At 35.8% G+C, this 22,999-nt stretch overlaps 3 protein-coding genes across 3 annotated transcripts; all 3 read left to right on the forward strand.

The window, feature by feature from the left end:
- Positions 1–3,873: 3,873 nt before the first annotated feature.
- LOC149012709 (GEM-like protein 1) lies at positions 3,874–8,208 on the forward strand. Its single transcript, XM_089159852.1, has 5 exons — positions 3,874–4,185; positions 4,645–5,030; positions 5,129–5,230; positions 6,183–6,457; positions 7,695–8,208. Exons 2-5 carry the CDS (start codon positions 4,706–4,708, stop codon positions 7,893–7,895), a joined length of 903 nt encoding a protein of 300 aa, XP_089015978.1. The 5' UTR covers positions 3,874–4,185; positions 4,645–4,705; the 3' UTR covers positions 7,896–8,208.
- A 4,660-nt stretch (positions 8,209–12,868) lies between these two features.
- LOC149012710 (GEM-like protein 1) lies at positions 12,869–17,897 on the forward strand. The gene is made up of 5 exons (XM_089159169.1): positions 12,869–13,121; positions 13,647–13,992; positions 14,095–14,196; positions 15,348–15,622; positions 17,441–17,897. Exons 2-5 carry the CDS (start codon positions 13,665–13,667, stop codon positions 17,642–17,644), a joined length of 909 nt encoding a protein of 302 aa, XP_089015295.1. The 5' UTR covers positions 12,869–13,121; positions 13,647–13,664; the 3' UTR covers positions 17,645–17,897.
- Positions 17,898–21,652: 3,755 nt separating this feature from the next.
- On the forward strand, positions 21,653–22,603 carry LOC149012711 (thaumatin-like protein 1). Its single transcript, XM_089159170.1, has 2 exons — positions 21,653–21,712; positions 21,848–22,603. Exons 1-2 carry the CDS (start codon positions 21,664–21,666, stop codon positions 22,519–22,521), a joined length of 723 nt encoding a protein of 240 aa, XP_089015296.1. The 5' UTR covers positions 21,653–21,663; the 3' UTR covers positions 22,522–22,603.
- The last annotated feature ends 396 nt before the right edge of the window (positions 22,604–22,999 follow it).

Consider the following 22,999-nt stretch of genomic DNA (forward strand, 5'->3'; position numbering starts at 1 on the left):
AATGGACAAAAAGGTCATTATGGATTTTGGAGGTTTTTCTATTATTTTAAATAAAACTAAAATTCAGGATAGATGCCAAACAATTTAAAATAATGAAAATTTCTCATAATACAATGATAATTGATACCAAAAAGAGCCTTGGTGTTTATCAGAGAAGAAAACTAGGGTTGTGTTCAATTGCTCCAACTGAAACCCTAGAAATTGGAAATTAACCCAATTCTTTTCATTTTGATTCATTGTCCTTGCGAATAACAACGACTTCTTTCCTTTTTTCTTTTTTGGTAAGTAATAAATTTATTGAGGAGTAGAACTCGTGAAGTCCAAGTTACAAAGACCCCAAACCCACGGAATGGAAATAGGCAAAGTCACACTCCCAAAAGACAAAGCCCTCCTAACTAGGTTATTGGCCTATGGTATTAGCCATCCTAAAAACATACCTCATTTGGCTAGTCCCAAACTGACTCATTAACCATTTGATATCATCCAGAATGGGCTGGATTACAATATGGCCTACAAAATTACCTTTAGACATTGGTCCAACCACCTCCAAGCAATCAGATTCTAACTGAATATTGCCAAGTCCCAGTTGCATAGCTTCAACCAGACCACGTCTAATTGCAAGAGCTTCTCCCTCTTTGGCACTGTAGAAATCCAACATTTTGGAAATCACAAAAATAGGATCTCCCCTTACATCCCTACAAATGATACCCACTCCACCAGTTGTAGAGCCTTTCCTCCACGAAGCATCGTAATTGATTTTGAAAAAATTGATAGATGGGGGTCCAAGATGTAGAAATGTGAGTTGCATTTCTAACTTGAATCTCTGTTCTTGCATTCGCTCTCCAGTATTCCCCATGTATTGTTAATGCTCTATGTAGAACTTCCATAGGAGTAGAGATGCATGGAACTGAGTTCTGCCTCTCGCACAAATCTCAGGGGGAAAATGGATGTAGCCTTACGATCGTTCTTCTTTCAACACAAGAGAGATCCAAATTCAATGGACTGCAAACCGGTAAAGCACTTGTTGCTTCTAGGTTTGTGAAAGATTCTAGTAGATCGAAAATGGCGATGATGTCAGTTCTCTGCTGCTGCTTTGGATCTTCTTCTTCCTCCTCGTGTGTTTTCGACCAATTGATGGAAGATAAAGATCAGTTAAACCAAGGATTTATATGTTTGTGACTTTGTGATCCAAGAATGGTTGTTCAATTTAGGGTCTGTTTGGTTATATGAGTCTCAAGATTTCAAATATCTAGAGATTTCAAATCTATGGAGCCATAATTCATAAAATATCTAGAGATTTCAAATCTAGTTCTATGTGATATTTGTGACTGTGCAAATGTTTAACTCTTTTATAGTAGGGGTGAAATATCTGAAGCTCATACCCATAAATCTACAAATTCACATTTTTAGTGTAAAAAGATGAATTGCTAGATTTCATGAATTCAGGGATTTTTACAACCAAACGGGTATAAATCTCGCATTCATGAATCCAAAGATTTGAAATCCCTAGATTCATGTACCCAAACAGGCCCTAAGGGTTTTAAAGATAACCGAAATTTACTGAAGGTTAATGACGGATTTTAACTGAATCAAATTTAGAATAGGTAGAAAATGGGTTAATATCTAGCCCTTCCTTTTGGCTGTATCTAGGGAATGTGAATTAGTCAGAATTACAATTTTTGACGGTGGGTGATTTTCGGCCGGGTGAAGAAAGAAGTCTTTATCCATCTAAGGATTGAGATAGGTAAGAGTATTGTATAGTCCACTAAAGGTATTTCAGTCAAACAAGTGTATGTTAGTAATTTTATCTCTTTTAACTTTATATGAGGATACTATGATCACGGAACAATTTATCGCCGAAATTCGGCGAAATATCGTCGAATTTCGGTGATTTTGCCCCCCGGCGAACCGAAACTGGAGGGCGAAACGAGATTTGCAAAATCTCGCCTGTTTATCGGCGAAAATTTGACAATATCGCCGGAAAATCAAAACGTTTTCTCCAAGACTCTGCAACTACCTTTGATTCTCTGAAACAAGTAAAAAAACTTCACCTCTTATCTTGGATTCAATTAAACTTCACCTCTAATCTTCTAAAATTATCATAAATTGGGATTAAGAAAACATGGCAGAGGCCAAGACGGTGCCTCACCTTTACGGCTTCACCTGTGTAGATCCATGCTATTGTCATCGGTTCAATTCAGTATACTTGCAGCCTGCAGGCTGTTTAGAGAAGAAGTGAAGGTTAAAGCTTTCCATTTCTTAAGCCTTAAGCAAAATACTGATCCGTTGTTACTTGTGAGTGGGGCAAGCATTTATTACAGAGAGAGAATAACTTCATGGTTTAACCACTTTATCAATTAATGAATATTAAAAATGACCGTGATAAGATTTTTTTTTATCTAAATATGATATATTATTGACTGAGTTTTGCAGATGTGATGTGACATATCACATAATATTATATTATATATTCATATTATATATCAAATCTGTTATACATTTGTTTTAAAATTTTAATAGCAATTTGGAACAAAATATCGTCGAGATTTCGACAATATTTCGCCCCTTTCGCCGGTTTGCTGGTTAATGAATCGGGCAAAATGAACGAACTTTCTTTCATTGACTATTATCATTTAACCAATGTAGTTAACTAGGCTTAATTAGTTTTCTTTGTGATCAAATATAATTTTGGACATTTTAAGGAGAGAAGCCAAGTTTGGATCCAAAATAAATTACTCAAAAGTAAAAAAAAAAAAAAATTGTTGACTTTCTTTCTATTTTTCTGTTTTGTTGGTCTATTTGTTGAACCTTAACAGTTAACACCTAAGGATTCGTTTTCATTAAGACCACGAGAATCACGGCCCGCAAAAAGGCTTGCATGCTTTCACATACCGACTACTATTCAAGGGTCATCTTGGCTATACAAATTTTAAGACTTAAATAATATTTTCTATAAGGATTTCATCATTTCTAGTTGACCTAAAAACGTTTGAGGTAGCACAATCACATTCAATGAAGGCATGTAAACATTCTTATACAGTGAAGTGTATAATCTAGAATAATAGAATTAAAATTGTTAGGGACAAACCTAAGATAATCTTAAGAAAAGTTGTGAAATAGGATTATGCATAGTTTATGCTTTTATATTTAGCATGACCTCAAACATAGCTGATTGAAAGGGAAAAATTCATTTCTAGTTAACCCCATTTAGTTGGAACAAGACTTCTTATTATTGTTACTTGATGATCTATTGGAATTGATAATGAATGAGTTAACCCATGATATATAGGATGAGATTCCTTAATATATACTTTTGCCAAAGATACTGGGATGATAAATGAGATTGAAGCTCAAAAAATGGTACTAAGCTATAATAAAAGTAACATAAAACTGCCAATGAAGTGTTAGTAGAGTGGTTGAGAACCTCGCCTCTTAGTGGAAAAATTATGGATTCAATCCTTGCTCACGCCTTTGTTACCCAAAAGAAAAAATTGTAACATAAAACCTCTCAAGTAAATTTACCAATTTGTCAGATTTTCAAGCATACAAGAACAAACCCATGACCTCTTGGTGGGAGGACAGGGGTTGTTAATCACTTGACAAACCAATCATTGGTTGTTTTTCAATAGAGTTATCAAACACACCCTTATTCGTGAGTCTGGATCCTCAACCCGTCGGATAGTTACAAGGGGCCCAGGGGTTGGGTGATGGGAGTTTTTTTTTTACATGTGAGGCTTACCAATTTTGTGGTGGTAAAACCGTCGAGGAGCACTGACGGGGTGATGATTCGGGACGGGGTGATGATTCGGATTCCTTATTCGCTGACTGGCTCACGAGTCGCCCATTAAAAAAAAAGTGCAGATCCGAATCCGAGGTCGACAGAAGTGAGAACCAGCTGTTTTACGTGGCCACTTTCTAGAAAGAAGAGCAATCACACGGCTTTGTATTTCAAATGTTCCTTCGAAAAACGGAGTCTCAGACACCTCCTCCATTTTAAATTTTCACAGTTCCTGCCGTTCAAAGCAAACACAGTGCTTGAAATAGAGGAAAACTCATCAGTTTATTCCTCCTTCGTTGTGTGGATCTCTTTGTGCTTGTTGTGCTTTTCAGGGAATCGGATGCCTTTGTGCTTGGTTTCCTTTATTGATTCTTAGCGAATCGATTCGATTCGATTTAAAATCAAGGGTATGTTCCAGTATTAGGGTTTTGATATATTAGATTGTGGCTCTTTTGGGTGATGTCTGTTATCATTTGTTGTTATTAGTTTGAAATTTAAATAACTTGGAGAACATTCTGGGGGAGGGGACTTGGTTGCGTCCAGGAAATGGGATAATTTGGGCTTCTCTGACTTGTCTTGAGATTTTCCTGGATTAAAAACTAGCTTGTACTAGGCTCACTTCTGCTTTCTTATTTGGTAGTGTATTGTGATAACACATGTTTGGATGATTTTGTTTTGGTTGTGGAAGATGGATTCTTTGGGCTTCTCGTGCTTATTAATTTTTATTTAAAAAAAGAAAAGAGTTTCAGATTTGAAAAATGAGTTCCTATTTGCCAAATTCTGTTTTTTTGTTGCTGAAGATGACTTTAATTCAGCCAATGATTCTGACTTGTTTATTTTGTAACGTCTGAATCTTGATGCCTCAGATTTCTTCTAAAGAGAAAGTAGAACGAGAACATTAACTGGTAGTGCAAGGAAATCGTTATAATGAATCCTTACCACCAGAACAACCAGAAGGCTGATAAGAAAATGGATGAAGGCACGTCAAACACAGAGGGAATGTGGGGCACTTGGGTTATGGGTAATCCAGTTCCACCCCAAGGTCATCCAGATAACCAGAAGGCTGCTACTTGGGTTGCTGGAGAAGCTAATCATTCTTCTGATCCCACAATTCATAATGCTAACTACATGAAATACCCTGTTCCTCCAGTTACTAATGGGAACTTTGGTAGTGCTAATGGTGGCAACAGCATGGCTCAGCCTACCAACCCCTATGTCCAGACATCATCTGTTTCGGGGTCATCCGGGAAGGGTGAGTTATTTGTTGTCAATCATATCCTCTTAAGCAATTTAATGAAGCTTGCTTCTTCTTCCTCATTCCCCCCGTTTGACTGTTGGTTATGTGTTCAGGTGCTATGGATACGTTTGTTAATGTATTGGGTCGTTTGGGGAAACAGGTTGAAGGTTGTGCGAAAAAAGCTGACAGTGTCACAGGAAATGTTTGGCATCACTGTAAGCCCTATGTGCACATGGCAACTCCGCGTTCATTCAATATAAATTTCCTTGAATTTAATTGTTTGTGTAAACATTCTTATGTCATTATTTCTACAACTTTTAGAGTAGGGATGATTCTTGATATTGATATAACTCTATGCTGCCTTGTGAATTTGTCACATCTTATTCTTTTTCTTTGAACTTCTTCTTAGTACTTGATTTCTTTGGGGGAAATCCTCCCAGAAAAATTGTTAATGTTGGGTATCAACACAAATATGGTTACTAGTATATGTACTTCAAGGGCAAATGAGGAACAGAAAGATTGGTATGAACTGGGGGATGACCTTTGATAGGCTTTATAGAGTTAGGTAGAACTATGCCGTGTCTTGAGTTGAATTTTTTTCAGTTTTAAGAATGATGGATCATAATTATGTTCTTGTTTTATCTGTTCCAGTCCACAGTTGCTACAGAGCATTAGTTGCAAACTGAACAGCGTAATATTTTTGGTGGCTTGTATAGTATATTTCTTTTTGTATGGGCAGGAATTTGCTCATCACAAAACTAAATGGTCTGAAATAGTTCATTTTTAAATGGAAAATGATTGACCATATTAATCTGTGAACTTAACTTAGCATCTTGTGTTATTGAATTTATTCCTTCCTTATTACTTTGTAGTCAGAAGAATCAAACTGTGTATACTTTATCCAATATTGAATTGCATTTTCCCATCAAGCAGAAATTACAAATTTCATTTTTTATTTGAAAATGATCCCCTCCAAACACCCAATAATATAAAATCATCATTTAATCCGTGAGTACTATAATTTTTTGCATTTTGGTTAACACAGCTATGTCCTCTTAGCAGGAATATAACGTGTTCATATTTTATTACACACATGTTACAACTTTAGGTTTTTCTGAGACTTGCTTGTGGTTTAATTATTTTCACTTATCATGTCCTGTATGACAGTGAAAACTAGTCCTAGTCTTACTGACGCAGCCATGGCTAGACTTGGCAAGGGGACAAAGGTTCTTGCGGAAGGGGGGCATGAGAAGGTTTTTCAGCAGACATTCCAGTTGTTACCAGAAGAAAAGCTACTGAAGCAATTTGCTTGTTATCTTTCGTCGTCCTCAGGACCTGTTATTGGGACGCTCTATCTTTCCAACAAAAAAGTGGCCTTTTGCAGTGACAATCCACTTTGTTATTATCCTGCTCCAGGACAGAAAGAGTGGTCATATTACAAGGTATTATCTTTTCATTTTGGTTCCACAGATTACTTTACTGGTCCTCATTTAGATTAAAAGCTTATGCTTTTCCTAATAAATTTTACAATTATAATCACAAGTTATATATACCTTATGTTTGACAAAGCTTAAATATCATTTAATGATTGAACAGTTGAAGTGGTATCAAATTGTTATTCTTGAAACTTATATCCATCAATCCATCTTCAATAATGTATTTGAAGTGCTGTTCTTGAAATCTCATTGTGAGAATTAGAGAATTTAAGATCCTTCTAAGAAGGTGTGTGGTGTATTATACTCATATTAAGAAGAGATCCTAAGCAAAGAAGAAATTTTAGTCGAAATTGTTGAAATTTCAACCGAAATGCCTTCATTTTTGAAAATCAAAACGAACTTCGGATTATTTCTGTAAAGTTACAGGTTTCGACTAAAATTTCGAAGATTTCGACCGAAATTTCGACCATTTCAACATTCCAACTTGTTTTTCTCAGTTTTTGTTGATTTCTATCCCATTTCACCTAATTTCCACGACTCCTTTGCCTTCAAGCATTTCTTTTGCTCATCTTTTGCCTCGAAACACCTCCTAAGCCAAAACAATTACAAAGGAAACTCCGGTAGCAATAGAATGTGAAGCATGAGCCATACCCAATAGTTTCAAACATCCCCTTTTTTTAATTTTTGTTTTGTTCATGCCTTAAATGATCTTGTATTGCCTTGAAATTAATATATGATTAGTCTAAGACTATGATCTATGATTGTGTTTTGTTAAATTTTTTTTTATTTATTATTTGCTACCATTTTTCATTTTTCATTTTTCAATTTTAATAATTATTTTCTAAATTATTTATTTTTATTTTATGTATATATAATATATGAGTTTCAACTTAATATATGTGAGACACCATCATTTGATCTAGTTGGTCATTTTATTTTGTTGACTTGTTGTATATGTACCATTCTATCAAATAGTTCATATATGCTGATAATTCTATGCGAAAAGTCCAAGCTACCTTGTATATAGAAGAACATTTTTACTACATACTGTGTTTAGGTTTAAAGAGCTTAGGCTCTTCTGTAATCACCAGGTCATAAATTTTGTCACTTTATCTTATATTTAATTGCTTTTCTTTTAGGTAAATATTTAATTGCTTACATGGTTATGTAATTTCTTTGCTTCTATGCTTAGCTGGTAATCCTCGCTTTTAAAGCTTCTAACTCCAATTGTGTGAACATCCAGGTTGCTGTGCCTCTTGATCAGTTGGTTGCAGTAAATCCTTCTTTTAACAGAATGAATCCTTCTGAGAGGTACATTGAGATTGTCTCTGTAGATGGTCATGAGTTCTGGTTCATGGGGTTTGTATCATATGACAAGGCACTCAAGAATCTAATGGAAGCTTTACAGCACCATGGTGCCTTTTCCAGGTACCAACAGAACTAGCTTGTTCATGTATCCTGATGCTTAGATGATGTAATCTAGTGTGTAGGATATAAAAAAATGTAAGAACTGATGCAGGAGAATATTATTTGACAATGGCTTTATTATTTGTTAATGGGCTGATGTATTTATCGATCAAAAGATGAAACTGCATGGTAGTTATATAAATAATATACTGTAGAATGCAATGAATCCGTACAGTACACCAATTCATGGTAACAGCAATGACAAGTAAAAGTGTGAGTTGCATTGAAAGGAAAGCCTACCAAGAGGTTTTCCCACCCACTGGATAAGAACTTTGTTACTTGGGGCTTAAAAGCATGAAAAATTGCCATGAATCCTGCTTCTGTGCAGTCTCTCTATTAATATTATTATTAAATATTTTTTTTTTTAAAGTTTGATTTGCACCACAGCCCATTACTTGATCAATTCAAGAACTTGGTGACATTCACAGAACCATGCCTTGCTTCTTGATTCAACAGCAAGAAAAATTCCAAAGTTGTCAAGGAAGAATAACCAGAACTAATACCAAAACCCAGCCCATGTCATGGCTGTGTGACTTGTGCCAAACATGTAAAGCTGTAGTAGATTCTGTGCAGGTTGATCCTTTTGGTAGAGCTGTCGAATGTTTTGCTTGTGACCAATCTTTAGCTTCTACAATTATGTATTGCAGATGAAATGCTTGTAACAGTTGCTTTTGGCAACAAATTTATGTTCACCCAAGAGAAAAAAGAGAAAAACAAGCTCCAGTTCCTCACAAAAACAAAAGCCTTGTTGTATAGCAAAACTGATTACAAAACCCAACCTCTAGATTGGAAAGAAATAAAGGCCATTTAGCCTCAAAAGGAATCATATGTTAACTAAGATGAGCGTATAAATGACCTTTAAAAAGAAAGGTGTATTTGCCCGCAATCCAAAATTAACATTTTTCTTTCCCTTTTTTAAAAATATATATAAGCATATCTAATAAATAATACCAAAGGCATGAAAGAAATGAAATATTTTCTTGATGTTGAAAGCATCCCTGGGGTGATCTTGTAGTTCCTAGGGTTTGATTTTCATTTCCTATTGTCTTGAACCTTAAGGGGTAAGGATATGGTTTCAGCTATACGTTTTTATTTTATTTCCAGACTTGGGATGCAACATCCTATAATGGGCTAAGCTCATGAAGAAAGACAAAGAAGAAATAACTTCATAGACTCAATGCGATTGGCTCACTTGGCAAATATGAATACCTTATAGGCTTATTAGTCTGGATCCTCAACCCGTCATTTGTGCTCCCCAACGGCTTTACCACCACAAATTACAAGGGGGCCAGGGGTTGGGTGATGGGATTTTTTTATAATATTTTTTACCTGTGGGGCCCACCGATTTTGTGGTGGTAAAACCGTCGGGGAGCACTCTGTGCTCTCCTGATGGGGTGATGATCCGGTTCTAGGCTTATGGTGTGAGATCAAGAATTCAAATCTCCTTAGGAACAAGGACAAAGTCCTACATGTATAAATAGTAATCTAGAAAAAATTGGTCCAAATAAACTACAATTCAAAATAGAAAATAATAATAATAATAATTTTCCTAACGTTGTATTAAGTTATATAACTAGGCATCAAATCTTAGTTCTTAAGTAATTTAATTATCCATCGACACCTTTAAAAAAATATTAATGTAAAAAAATTACTTAAGAGATTATTTATGTACATGAGAAAAAGGAGTGGAAAATTCTATAACAGTAAGGTCAGATGAAGAAATGAAGAAAACATTCAATATGTTGGTTCAACAAAACTTAATTAAAATTAGGGTAATTTTCATCTGGACCCCTGAGGTTTGGTGTATGTCATTTTTAGTCCAAAAAAATTGAAACTTTGTATCTGCCTCCCTGTACTATAAAAAAAAATCAATATAAAAACAAATTATCACATCTATGACGAATTTGCCCTTACTCTTTTCTTTTAATTAAAATTTTCTTTTTTACATTTTAGGGGTTAAAGTTGATTGATTTACAAAATCAGACCCTCCATTACCCGATTCCCAAGTCCCTGCTTCTACCAATTCTAAACCCTTTTTTTTTTCCCCAAATCCTAGATGAAGATTAAAAAATGAAAATTAACTGGTGAAATGTAACCTCCAACTCGTGACCAATTGATTCAAAATCTACCTAAGAGATATATTAGCAGCAATACAGGTAGAACTTAAAAAGCCAAGAAGAAAAGAACAATGATACAGATTGAAAATTTTCTCTGGTTTCAGCGACTCCAATGAATCTGGAATCAACAAGACACCGAAAGAAAGAGAAAGCTAACCTCAACTGTCAAGGAGGACGAGACTCCATTTGAGCAATCCGTCCCAGTTGGGTCCTTCTTTTGCCATTTATTAAAACCTACCGAAGGAGAGAGACACCGAATTCGCTCTTCGATTGAAAAACAAGTTGTAGTTTGTGTAGGAATCTTGTTTACGGTAACCTTAAAGGCAGAAAGGGGAGAAAAATATAAGTAGACCTGTAGAGGAAGAACCGCCACCGCTAGAGGGCTCGAACCTTCTAGAATATTAGAGCATATCAACTGAAAAACACGACAGAGAACCGGAGGTAGAGATTGGGGTTGTGGGAGGTCTTTCAACAGTTGGAGATTACGTTTCTTCCAATCGATCTCTCCGGCCAACGAGACTTTTTTCTTCCAATTGAAAGCAAAAACCGCCTTCACTTTCTTCTAATTACTGCAAAAATAAGCTTAGATTGAAGAGGGAGAGAAGGAATTGAGAGGAATAAATATTGAAAAGGGGGAAAACTTAGGTTAGATCCTTGGTTTTCCTTCATGATTTTCGTAAGAATAAACACCGAATATAAGCCAAAATAATCTCGAGTAATCGATTCTAAGAATGATCCAAGCCATCTCCACTATTGTACGTGAGAAGCCGTATCTGTTTGCATGAAGTAAAAATCAAAGCTGAGTGGAGGAGTGGTTTGATTTGATTTTGACTGATAAGATGAAAAGCTGAGAATGTGTTTGCATTAATGTCTATGTCTCTGAGAGCGACAGAGATCAATTTCTCTCTCTCTCTTTACTTTTTAACCACTAACAGCTTCGATCAATTCGGAATCCGAAGAGAAGTAGAGGAGTTGAGAGATAAAATTAATGGAGTTCTGAATTTGAAGAACCTGTGAAATTTCATTTCCTAATCTGGATTTGGATGAAGAATTTTTGGAATTGTAGAACTAGGGATTTGGGAATCGGGTAACGAAGGAGGGTCTGATTTTGTAAATTAATAAACTTTAATCCCTTCAAATGTAAAAATAAAAAAAATTTAATTAAATAAAAAAATAAGGACAAATTCGTCATAGTTTTGATAATTTGCCCTTATATTGACTTTTTCTATAGTACAGGGAGGCAGATGCAAAGTTTCAATTTTTTTGGACTAAAAATGACATACACCAAACCTCAGGGGTCCAGATGAAAATTACCCTTAAAAATTAATATATTTTTCTTATCCATATTTATCCTCTCTATTTTATTCCATCAAATAAATTATCTTTAAATAATATGTTAAAATTTCTGCGCACATATGAAGTGCATCTCTAGATCGAAGATTCGGTAACTAAAATATATAATTTCCTTATGGCTCAAGTCCAAAACGCAACTGGCCCTTATTAAACTAAATTAATTTACCCCTAAAAGAACAAAATCTGAACGTTGAAAATATTAAAAATCTTAACGCGTGAGGTTTTATCTTCTCTCCAAAAAAATAAGGTTTGATTTTCATTTTCCTATTGTCCTACTTGAACCTTAAGGGCTAAGATATGATTTCAGCTATACGTTTTTATTTTATTTCCCTTTTTTAAACCTTAAGGCCTAAGTAAGCTTTGCAAGGAAATTCAATTACACAAAGACTTACATCTCTCATAAGTAAGAGATTAATAATTCAAATCATTTTAGAATTGAAGTTCTACCTTCCCCTGAAAAATACCCACACATATTATAACAAAGTGTAAAAATTTTTAAATACCAATCAAACCTCAAAAGAGGGTTTAACTGGGCTTGGTTTAAGTGTGGTTGACATTGACATCAAATTTTGGAGTCTTGTACATGAAGGTAGGAGTATACATGAGAGGTGAAAAGAGATTGTTTTGAATGAAAAGGAAGAAAAATAAGAAGAGAAATGTAGCAAATCAGTACAAGTTTGAATCCTTTACTGGTAAGGGTAGAGGATTGTGCCCATTTCATTCGTTTATTGCACATTGAAAAAGTATCTTCCTTGTAAGTGTTAAAAGGTAAAAGGTGACTCCACTATATATTAGGAGAGGATCTCATCCCTGAGTACTAATAATTGAGTGAGAGGTCGGACCCCTAGCGAGTCTCTCTTATGAGATTCTTTTCTACGAAGTGTGATGTGAACGTAGATTCCCATTCTGCCAGATAAAAAATCTAGTGCCAAAAGGTGAGACTCGCTCCTAGATACATAATGACCCTCTACCATCATTTGAGTGTAGATCACTTTAACATCAGGGAGACCAAAGTGCTCTCCAGAGAGTTGTTGACGGGGCTTCCTGGATAGATATTAAAATTAAAAATTAATGAGTGAATTGCATTGGCACTCCCACAATAGAGGCCTTAAAACACTAACATCCCACTTTATATTTAAAGACCCAAAAGTTAGATTTTTATTGGATATATTTATTCAATTTGTCACTAAAAAGTCTTTCGGACACTGTTTATTATACGGATATTTTTTTAAAATAAACAGTGACTTAATTATTTTCAGTGATAAATTTGACAAATATATTCAACTAAAATTCAAATTTAGGGTCTTTGTACTTTTTAAACATAAAGTGGGGGTGTCAATGCTTTAAGACCTCTATTTTGGATGTCATAACAATTTGCTCAAAAATAATTGAAAAGCCGAGACCCCGTGGGCCCATCCCCAATTATCTGGTAAAAAGCAGTCAGGGCCTTGATGGGGGTGGTGATCTGGATTCCCCTTGATCTGCTCACCAGTTTTAAGCCTAGGCGTGCGTCTTGGTTAACGGCTATACCAGGTGAGCAAGCACTGTTATAAATTTTCAGAAATCGTGTCATTCGAACAGAACAATCTTGAAGAGAAGAGGATCTTCTTCCACTCTCTAGAACTCCCTGCATTTGTCTGCTCACAAGTTCCTTTCCCTTTCCTCGTTGAGTGGATATCTTTGTGCTCGGTCTGTCTTTCTTTTCAGGGAATCGATTCGGTTCTAAATTAAAGGTACTTTTACTCTTGTTTAGTCTTTCTGAAGTTCGAGTTTTGATCTGTAAGATTGTTGCTCTTCTGGGTAGTTCCTGTTTTCTCTTTTCGTACCGTAATTTAATCGTTCTGCGAGGTTGGTGGGCAGAATTTGGTTTCATTCAGGAAGAGCGATTATATATGTTGCTCTGATATCTTTTAAAATTTTCATGGATTAAAAACTGGATAGCACTGAAGTCGGTTATGCTTTTCTTGCTCTAAAGGTCTTCAGTACAGATCAATTAAAAATGCTAGCTTGCTTATTGGGTAGTATTTGAATCTTGATGCCACAGGCGAGGGAGAATTGTGAAGAAGGGTTGCTTATGTAGCTGCTCTTATTTTTACATATTATTTTAATTTTTTTTTCAGAGTTAAGATTTGCGTTCCTATTTGGCCCAAATCTGCATTCGCTGTTTTAGAGGATTAATTTAGATCAACTAAAGATGCTTGCTTTTGTATTTGGTAATGTCTCAGTTCTGATACCTGGAATTTCTTGTAAACTGGTAGTGCAAGGAAATTGTTTCCATGGATCCCTCCCAACAGAACGACAAGAAGAATAAGAAAATAGATGAAGGCACCTTAAATTCGAACACAGAGGGGAGGTGGGGCACCTGGGTTGTGGGTACTCCAGTCCCACCTCATGCCCATCCAGAAAACCAGAAAGCTGCTACTTGGGTTGCAGGAGAAGCAATTCCTTCTTCTGATCCGGCGACTCTTAACGCTAACTACATGAAATACTCTAACCCTCCTGTTACTGGTGAGAATGTTGGGGTTGTTCATGGTGGAAGCGGCATGCCTCAGCCTACAAATCCTTATGTCCAGACATCTCCTGTTCCTGAATCATCCGGGAAGAGTAAGTCATTCTTGTCAATCATCACTTCTGAAGCAATTGATTGAAATATCTGGGTTTTATTATTTTTTTTTAGCTTTCTTGATTGTTGGTTATGTGTTTCAGGTCCTATGGAGATGATCCTTAATGTATTGAGTCGTTGGGGGAAGAAGTTTGAAGATTGTGTCAAGAAAGCAGAGGGTTTTACTGAAAATGTCTGGCATCATCGTAAGTCCTTTGCGCCTAGTGGCCGATTCTGTGTTCATTCATTTTAGTTATTTGATGAACTTATTTTATTGTTGCATGAAAGAGTATACTTCAGATTGAGATAGAAATTTAGGTTGCTTTAGCATTCATTGCTTACTATTGTTGTATGTTTGTAGGTTATTTTGAGTTCTATCAGTATGAGTTTCCATTGCTTTTCTTTGAACTTCTTCTCAGTGTATCTTTTCTTTGGGAAGCAACAGATGCGAATTCCGTTATTGGATGACAACACAATATGATCATGAGGATTTATAATTTAAGGGAAATGAGGAATGGAAACATGGTTGTTACGGGAGGTGGTCTTCTACGTGAGCACCTTGGGTGCCTTGTTTCTGTCACGTTTTCCAACTGATAGCCTATGAAAGTAAATAAATAATCTAGGTTGAGGAGTCTAATGTTTGTGAAAAGCAAAGAGTTTGATTCTATCTTCATGAGATTTACATAATCACAAATGGTGCTAAGGCTGGAGGGTGATTATAACATGATGTGGTTTCTTTATGGAATGTTCTGTGGTGCTGGATGTCTTACCCTCGAGTGTCAGTAATCGTGGTCAAACCATTTTTTTCTTGTTTTATCTATTGCATTTCAAGTTGTGACAGAGCAGCAAAATTATTTTTTGGTGGTTTAATATAGCATGTGTTTTTTGTATGGGAAGAAATTCCTCATTGAAGACAAAAATGGATGGCACATCATAGTTCCTTTAAATGGAAACTGCTTGCCCAAATAAATAGGTGTTCCTAAGTTTTGCATCTTGTATTGTTGAATTAATTCTCTCCTTAGTACTTCTTATTTGATATGTGGAGGCTTTGTCTTTCTTGTTGGAACAGCAACCTATTTATACTTTCTCTGATATGCAGATGCATTTTTCCGAGAGGAAATTACAGTTTTTATTTTTTATTGATCAAATAATCATTTCGACACACGAACACCCAAAAGTTGAAATTATTATTTACTGCCTGAATATTCTATTGGTTGCGGCTTTTATATACATGGTTATGTTTTTTAGTTGGAACTTGGAACATTAGTCACTTATCTTTCATTATTCTTAGAACTTTTGATTTTGCTGAGATTTATGTTACTAAATTCTAATCAGTAAATCATGTTTTGCATGACAGTGAAAACCAGTCCTAGAGTTACTGATGCAGCCATGGCAAGACTTGCCCAGGGAACAAAGGTTCTTTCAGAAGGGGGGCATGAGAAGGTTTTCCAGAAGACATTTCAGTTGTTGCCAGAAGAAAAGCTGCATAAGGCATACGCTTGTTATCTCTCTACATCCTCTGGTCCTGTCATTGGGACACTTTATATATCCAACAAAAGAGTGGCCTTTTGCAGTGACAATCCTCTCTGTCATTATCCTACCCCAGGACAGAAAGAGTGGTTATATTACAAGGTATTCTCTCTCATTTATCGGTCCATTGGTTAATAAGTCCTTATTCAGTGTTTCTGCACCAATAGTAAAAGCTATAGTTTCGAATGGGGGTTTTAGCCCTAGGATGAAATCATAATAGAAGGAAGATTTTTTTTTTGTTGTGGCGGTGGGTGGGTTTTGGAGGGTGAGGTTCAAGAGAGCTCTTTTCCTGAATTAAATAACTCAACTTTGTATAATCGTCAAGAGAACACCATAATTATGACCGAGAATTTTAGCCTTAGTTTCTAGTTATATCCTATGCTATGCACTTGAAATATCATTTATGATTGGAACTGTGGAATGCTGCATCATGTCAAATTACTGTTCTTGAAACTCATCTTAATGCTTTATCGTAGGAGTTCTAAAGTATCTTTTACTTGAAATTTAGTAACTTATCATCTGCAAGAGAGTTGGCCCAAATAATTCTTCAGGAACCAAACCAAATTTCTGCTGTTGAAAAATAATGTCAAAAAAATAGGTGCATTGTTGGTATTAGAATGAAATATCCAGCTTTAATAATGTTGATCTATAAGTGGGTGATGTTGATTTTATTCATCAGCTATCTTTTTGGATGGAATTACTAATGAATAGAAAGTTTGGGAAGATTTGGTATCACCTTTTAGCAATCATTGCACTCATTTGGATGCCTGAAATTAACCTTTTTTAGGTTGGAAATTAAGAAGTAAGATGAGGACTGTGATCTGATTTTTGAAGAGCATCCTACTTTTTAATTATTCACTTGCAACAAGAGTTTGTTGGGAAACTGCTGTTCATTTGAATTTGTCATGTATTTCCACAGAAAAAAAGAGGGGGGGGGGGTGCTTGTTAGGAATGTGCACACGTATTGATTCAGGAATAGGGTAATGCTACTTGTCAGAATCAATCAATCAGTATTATGAGTTTTCTTTGACGAGTCTAATTAGGTAAGAACACCTTCACCTATAAGGGAAGGAAAAACTTTCTGTTCTATTGAGCTAGAAGCTGAAATTAAGCTAAGTGTAGCCTGTGCTGCTTGTCACAGCAACCCAAGGCATTGACAGGGCCTTAGTTAGTTATCAGTTATCACAGCAGCCCAAGGCATTGGCAGGACCTTGGGCACTAATCGAGCAAGGCATCAAAGATTACCAGAGTCTCACCTAGGCAAAACCTCGATAACTCTGTTGTTATCCATCCTAATTATTGCCTTCCATTCATAATCCTTCAATGACTGCTATCCTTCCCCCCAACCCCCCCCCTCTCAAATAAAAATAAAGTAAAATAAAATAAAATAAAATAAAAAAAACCCCAAAACCCCCTAAACAATAGGATATTGTTTCATTGTCAAAGAGCCAACTACCTCATATTTAAAGTTTTAACATTTTTATGGCGTATTTTATTCAGTTAAACTCAATGCAGCAGAGATGAGGATATTGAGGTGGATGTGTGGCAAAAAAGATGAAGGAATTATTATATTACAGCTGATTTGTAGTAGCTCCAATGCATGATAAGGTACACCATAGTTGTTTTAGGTGGCATGACAATGTTCAACAAAGTCCTTTGAATGATGTGCTATTAAGATTGAAAACTAATGGCACCAGGGTGCAACTAAAATAACCTTAGGAGAGACTTGGGGAAAGACATGCATAGGTGGGGCGTTGTATCTAAGTATGATCTCAAGTAGAGATGCAGAGGGTTAGGTTGCATGTATTGAAGAAGTAGTTGTCTTGTTCAAGTTTAAATAACGTAGTGTCTCTTGTTTTTGTGACTATTTGGTAAACCTCTTCATTCATAGTTTCTAACTCTGAGTGTATGAACATCCAGGTATCGGTGCCATTTGATCGGTTGGCTGCAGTAAATCCTTCTTCTAACAAATTGAAACCTTCCGAAAAGTATATCCAGGTCGTCACTGCAGATGGCCATGAATTCTGGTTCATGGGGTTCGTATCATATGACAAGGCACTCAAGAAGCTGACTGAAGCTTTACAGCACCATGGTGCCTCCTCTGGTGGAAACCAACAGAACTAATGTTTCTTCTTTTGGATGAATTCCAATAGAATTAGTTAGTTCATCTATCCTTTGAAATTTGTACTTATGTGATGTAAGCTGGCTTTGTAGAATGTAAAAATGTATATTTAAGAGTGATGCATGAGAACGTTTAATGAACACCTTTGTTTTAATTCTTGAAGTTTGTGTGTTGTAGGATTCTTGAATTTGCTGATTTGATTTGATTCAATTTTAGATAATACAATATTTTATACTGTCATTTGGGACTTCTCTGGTGACACGAGTCTGAAAGTCACACATTTTTGTCTCTACTGCTATATTTCTGCTTTTCACTTACTGACTAGAGCTTTGAACCATCCCAAATTCCCAATTCTCCATGTAAATAGTAATTAAAACATGTAGAATGTGGTTAAAAAAAAAAAAAAGATAATAGGAAATTTAAGTAATTAAAATATATTTTAAAGAAACTTAATGGAGCTTTTCATAAGGATTTCTTAATGAAATTTTAAAGTGATCATCAATATACTTATGTTTAACAATCAAGATTCTAATTTACAATTTTCTATATTTATTTAAATCTATCTCATATATTTTCTACCCAGATGCCCTCCTTCACCAAATTGCCTTTTTATTCCTACATTACCAATCATTCCAAATCTTAATCTATTTATAATAAGACATTACAACCATATTATAGGGCCAATCTGCATTGTACATCACAAAATTGATTTTGACCAGACGATTTTGTACCTACTAGTAATTTCATCGGCTGGTTTGACAACATTTGGATTGGATCCGGAGTTTCTCATAAACATAATAAATGTAGATCTCTAAGTCGTCTTCCAAATACTCTTTAATCACTTGATTTCAATGTGTAGCGAAGAAGTTATAGTCGATTTTGTACTCAAGGTAAATATGTCAAAAGACAAAACAGCCAACCCGGTTCCAGATTAGAGATTCTTAGTCTTGCACATTGGTCAAGCCACTAGGGAAATAAGAAACCATAAATTTCAAGTAATCTAAGTTTAGAGGAATTTTATGTTGAGAGTTTTAGTCCTACTTCGAGTAGACGTGGGAGAAGGTGGGATGGGGAGAGGCTATAAAATGATGCATCCCCTCTACATGTAATTCATCCCAAAGAATCTTCCCTCTTTCATATTTTTTTTATCTATAGTGAAATTTTCTTTCATGCCCGTAATTTTTTTTCTTTAATGATTTTTCACGTAAATTATTGTGTTCTTTTTTTTTTCTTATTTGCTAATTGCTCCATTCGATGAATTTTTCATAACCTAACATTTTACTTGTTGGGTATTGGTTTTAGTATGAACATGTCCCCAAATCTAAGTACAATGACGATTCAATATCTCTGTACCCATTATGTGCTTTAAGTCTCTCTCACACTTTCGTTGTTCTTCCTCTTGTATAAATTTCTCCTTAAATTTCATGCATTTTCATGTATCGATTTCTTTCTTCCCTCTTTACTTCTCTTTCTCTCTCTTCAGTGTCTTTTTAATTTTCTTTCCAAGCCCACGAATTGATCTTCTCTCTTTCAATTTTCTTCTCATGTTCTCCCCCTTTACTCCTCTTTCTCTCTTATCTCTTCTCTCCTCATTCCACGCAAAAGACCAACTCCAATTTAACTTTTAAATTCTCTTATTCTCTCTCTTCTGTCACTTTCCCTTGCAAAAGACAAACTCCACCATACTCATCTCCCTTGTTTTCTACTTTACTTCCTTTCCCCTCGTTTGCTTCCTTAAGTTGACACCTAGACTGCTTGATGAACGAAGCTTTCTAGGTGTCATCACTTCACTTTCCCCCTAATGCAAAACTGCACCTCTTCTCTTAATTGATGCCATGATTCATTTTTTCAAATAATTCACAATTCCTAAAAGGATTTTCTTTTTTCATATAAAACATTAGATTTGACAAAAAAAAAAAAAAAAAAAAAAAAAAAAACTAAATTCATGGAAGTTGAGTAAAATTTAGTAAGAAAATTTAAGAAATAATTAAAATACTAACGAGGATTTTTTTTTATTGGGAAATAATAACGAGGATAAGAATTTCATCAAAAATAAAAAGACATTAGTTAAATGTAGTCTTTACTTTTTCCTTTTATATACAATGGTAAGATCGAATTAAGTGTTAAGGAAAGTGGCAGACTGTAATGCGGAAGTGTGATATTCAATCTCCTTTTTGTGCTGTTACGAGTAATATTCTTTCCTAATAGAATTGTTCATTGTCGAGCAGCAAAAGAGGAATACTCTAGCCCTTCAATTACTGGTGAGAATGTTGGGGGTGTTTTTTTTTAGCCAAAACATGAAAGTAATTATATTAAATGAAAGAGTGAAGGTTCGGAAACCTATACAAACGGGATGATTCCACATTAAGCAAAGGTGGTGTATCCCACCAAGATTTCTCTAATGAGAAATGACGAGCACCCCTAGCAAGAAAGTTTGCGAATCCATTGCCAACGCTAGAAATATAACTAAAATAAACCCAATGAAACAAAGAACAAAGTTTCAAAATATCCAAACTAAATTAGAGCTCTCATCCAATCTAAAGATGATTGGAACTCTTGAAGAACCAAAATCACTGATAAGCAATCCGAATGGATATACAAATCAATTACACCTAGGGAACACCCAAGGAGAATACCATCCCTAATACCTTCAAGTTAAACAAGATTTACCAAACAACTATTTCTAAATTTGCTTTGAGATATTTATGCCGGAAGCCCCATACCTCTCAACCAACCAATCCTTATGCCCATTCATTTCCAGCAGTTGAGTCATCCGTGAAGCTTGAATTTACTGATTTAATTTGTTTTGATCCAATTTTATTAATGTAAAACAAGATTTAATGTTGTCACTTGGGACTTCTCTGGCGGTGACATAAGTGTAAAAGAAAGCGTGGTTAGGTAGCAGTGGAAATCACTCTTTTTTTATCCCTACTGCTATAGTTCTGCTTTGTAAATAACCTACAGACTAGAGCTTAATTTGAACCATCCCAATTCTCCATTCAAGTTCTATGTGGTTTCGAAGACTAGCAACCAAGATATAAAAATTTGGAATGAATAGAGTTTCAACCCTATTTTCGCAGAGAAGCTGTTTGTAAACTGACTTGATCTCAATAGACCAATAATAACAATTCACCAAGGCTTATCTGGCTGGGGTGTTCAGATCCTCTCCATCCAGGTGTATTATATATCCAACTTTTCCTCTCATAGTCTACCTGATACAGGTGGGCTTTGGGTGACTTGCGTCAGGTGGACTGTGAGAGAGCAAAGTTGGATGCATCATGCACCCGGGAGGAGAAAATATGAATCTCTGCCTGGGTTGGTTGTTTCAGATGTTGTTTCCTCTTATCTATACCATTTCACTAGTATCCACGTATCAAGCCAAATCTTTCCATGTTAACTCTTTTCTATTTAGTAAACTAGATGATCATGATACCATATGATGTGGTGTTCTAGTGGTCCCAAGCTCACTCCCAAGTAGCTCGATAGCTCCTATATTTCAGGATTGAATCTCCTCTGCTTATTTGTTTCTCAAATTGGGTAGTTGTATGCTCTTCGACCTAGGCATGAGATCTCTACCGGCTTCTGTGGATTATATTAGGCCTCCGATAGAACTATGCTGATGGACCAATACTTGTATTGGTAGTTCACAGGACTAATGATTGCATAAGTTGAACTCAAAAGTCCGAACATTTCCTAGCAAAGGGTGCAAAGGCACCACTATTACACCCATTTTGGTTTATCCAAAAAAAATAAATAAATGATCACGACCATTGCATTACAGTTGATATGATAGGACGAATTTTATGACTTTAGAAAAAAAAAAAAAGGAAAAAAAAAAGCGGAATCTCAAGAGATTTCCCCACATCCACTGACGTTTTAAAGATCAGAAGAAAAATTGGGCAACCAAAGGTGTGAAAAATTGGGCAACCTAAGGTGTCTGCCCTAGATTTTATTTTGGGGTCTATAAATATCCTTGTTTGTGGCTCTTAATTCTTAAACCAACATTAACACTTGCATAACAATGGATGTCAAAGGCACATTACTACTCCTCTTCCCTATCTTTATATCAGGTTTGTTCTCTCTCTCTCTCCCCCTGCCCATGCCTGTGATGGAGGAGGTCTCTAGATAGAGCAAAGCTTCATCACATAAAGTACTTAATTTTTCTTAATTGATGGCATTAATATCAAGTTGTTAATGATCTGCAGGTGTTCTCTCAGCTACCTTCACTTTCACAAACAACTGCCCATACCCAGTTTGGCCAGCCACATTAGCAGGTGGTGGAATATCTCCGCTCTCATCAACTGGATTCGAGCTAACCACCGGTGCTTCGTCATCACTCCCCGCACCACCTGGATGGTCCGGCAGATTCTGGGCTAGGACATTATGCTCCACCACCATGAATTTCCACTGCAGCACCGGAGACTGTAGCTCCGGTCAAGTAACATGCGATGGAACCGGTGGTACTGTACCAGCCACCTTAGTAGAATTCACACTAGGTGCTAATGGTGGCCTAGATTTCTATGATGTGAGCCTTGTTGATGGTTTTAACCTTCCTGTATCAGTGACACCATCACTGGTGGGCAGCAGCAGCTGTAACTCCACAAGCTGTGCTTCCAACATCAACTCAATATGCCCACAGGAGTTGAGTGTCATGGACTCTAACGGAACAGTAATTGGTTGTAAGAGTGCTTGTAACGCATTTGGTGATCCCAAATATTGCTGTACAGGTGATTACAGTACTCCTGATACTTGCACACCAACGAATTATTCTATGATCTTCAAGAACAAGTGCCCTCAAGCTTATAGCTATGCTTATGATGATAAGACAAGCACGTTTACCTGCAACGGTGCCAATTACACTATCAGCTTCTGTCCTTAGAATGGAATCCCTGAAAACTACTTTATCTGAGAGTGGATTGAGATGGGCTTGTTCTAATTACTGTTGTTTTCGATCAGCTATGATGCATGTAATTTATTATATAAATGGAAATGAATGTTCTTCATATCAGATTATATAATAAAACATAAAATTTCCATTAATGTCTTATCCTTCTTTTTAGGGTTTGTTAGTCTTTGGATTTGACGACATCAGAATTGATTTTAAAAAGCTTATGTTTCTTTACATTAAAAAACCATGTGAAACGAATCGGTTTTCATCAGGTTTATAGTTAAATTTATGATAATAAAACGTTTACGTGCAAGGTTGCCAATTACCTTTTATGACTTCTGCATGTTGGCGACATATAATTGTGGAAGCTGCTTTATGTTATATCATGGTGTATGTATATTAATACAATATATGAACAATTTTGAATTTTGGATCACCTTAAGGTTCTTTCTGGTATGGTTTAAACTTA

The sequence above is a fragment of the Hakea prostrata genome, chromosome 6, assembly GCF_041222555.1.
Source record: "Hakea prostrata isolate BN-2017 chromosome 6, UWA_Hpros_2, whole genome shotgun sequence".
In the NCBI taxonomy this organism is placed as follows: Eukaryota; Viridiplantae; Streptophyta; class Magnoliopsida; order Proteales; family Proteaceae; genus Hakea; species Hakea prostrata.

Bases quoted from the DNA above. Each gene is read 5' to 3' on its own strand.
- LOC149012711 (XM_089159170.1), top strand. From the start codon at position 21,664: ATGGATGTCAAAGGCACATTACTACTCCTCTTCCCTATCTTTATATCA. The intron at 21,713-21,847 runs GTTTGTTCTCTC...AATGATCTGCAG, and splicing joins CTTCCCTATCTTTATATCAG to GTGTTCTCTCAGCTACCTTC.
- LOC149012710 (XM_089159169.1), top strand. From the start codon at position 13,665: ATGGATCCCTCCCAACAGAACGACAAGAAGAATAAGAAAATAGATGAA. The intron at 14,197-15,347 runs GTAAGTCCTTTG...TTTGCATGACAG, and splicing joins TGAAAATGTCTGGCATCATC to TGAAAACCAGTCCTAGAGTT. The intron at 15,623-17,440 runs GTATTCTCTCTC...ATGAACATCCAG, and splicing joins AAGAGTGGTTATATTACAAG to GTATCGGTGCCATTTGATCG.
- LOC149012709 (XM_089159852.1), top strand. From the start codon at position 4,706: ATGAATCCTTACCACCAGAACAACCAGAAGGCTGATAAGAAAATGGAT. The intron at 5,031-5,128 runs GTGAGTTATTTG...TTATGTGTTCAG, and splicing joins TTCGGGGTCATCCGGGAAGG to GTGCTATGGATACGTTTGTT. The intron at 6,458-7,694 runs GTATTATCTTTT...GTGAACATCCAG, and splicing joins AAGAGTGGTCATATTACAAG to GTTGCTGTGCCTCTTGATCA.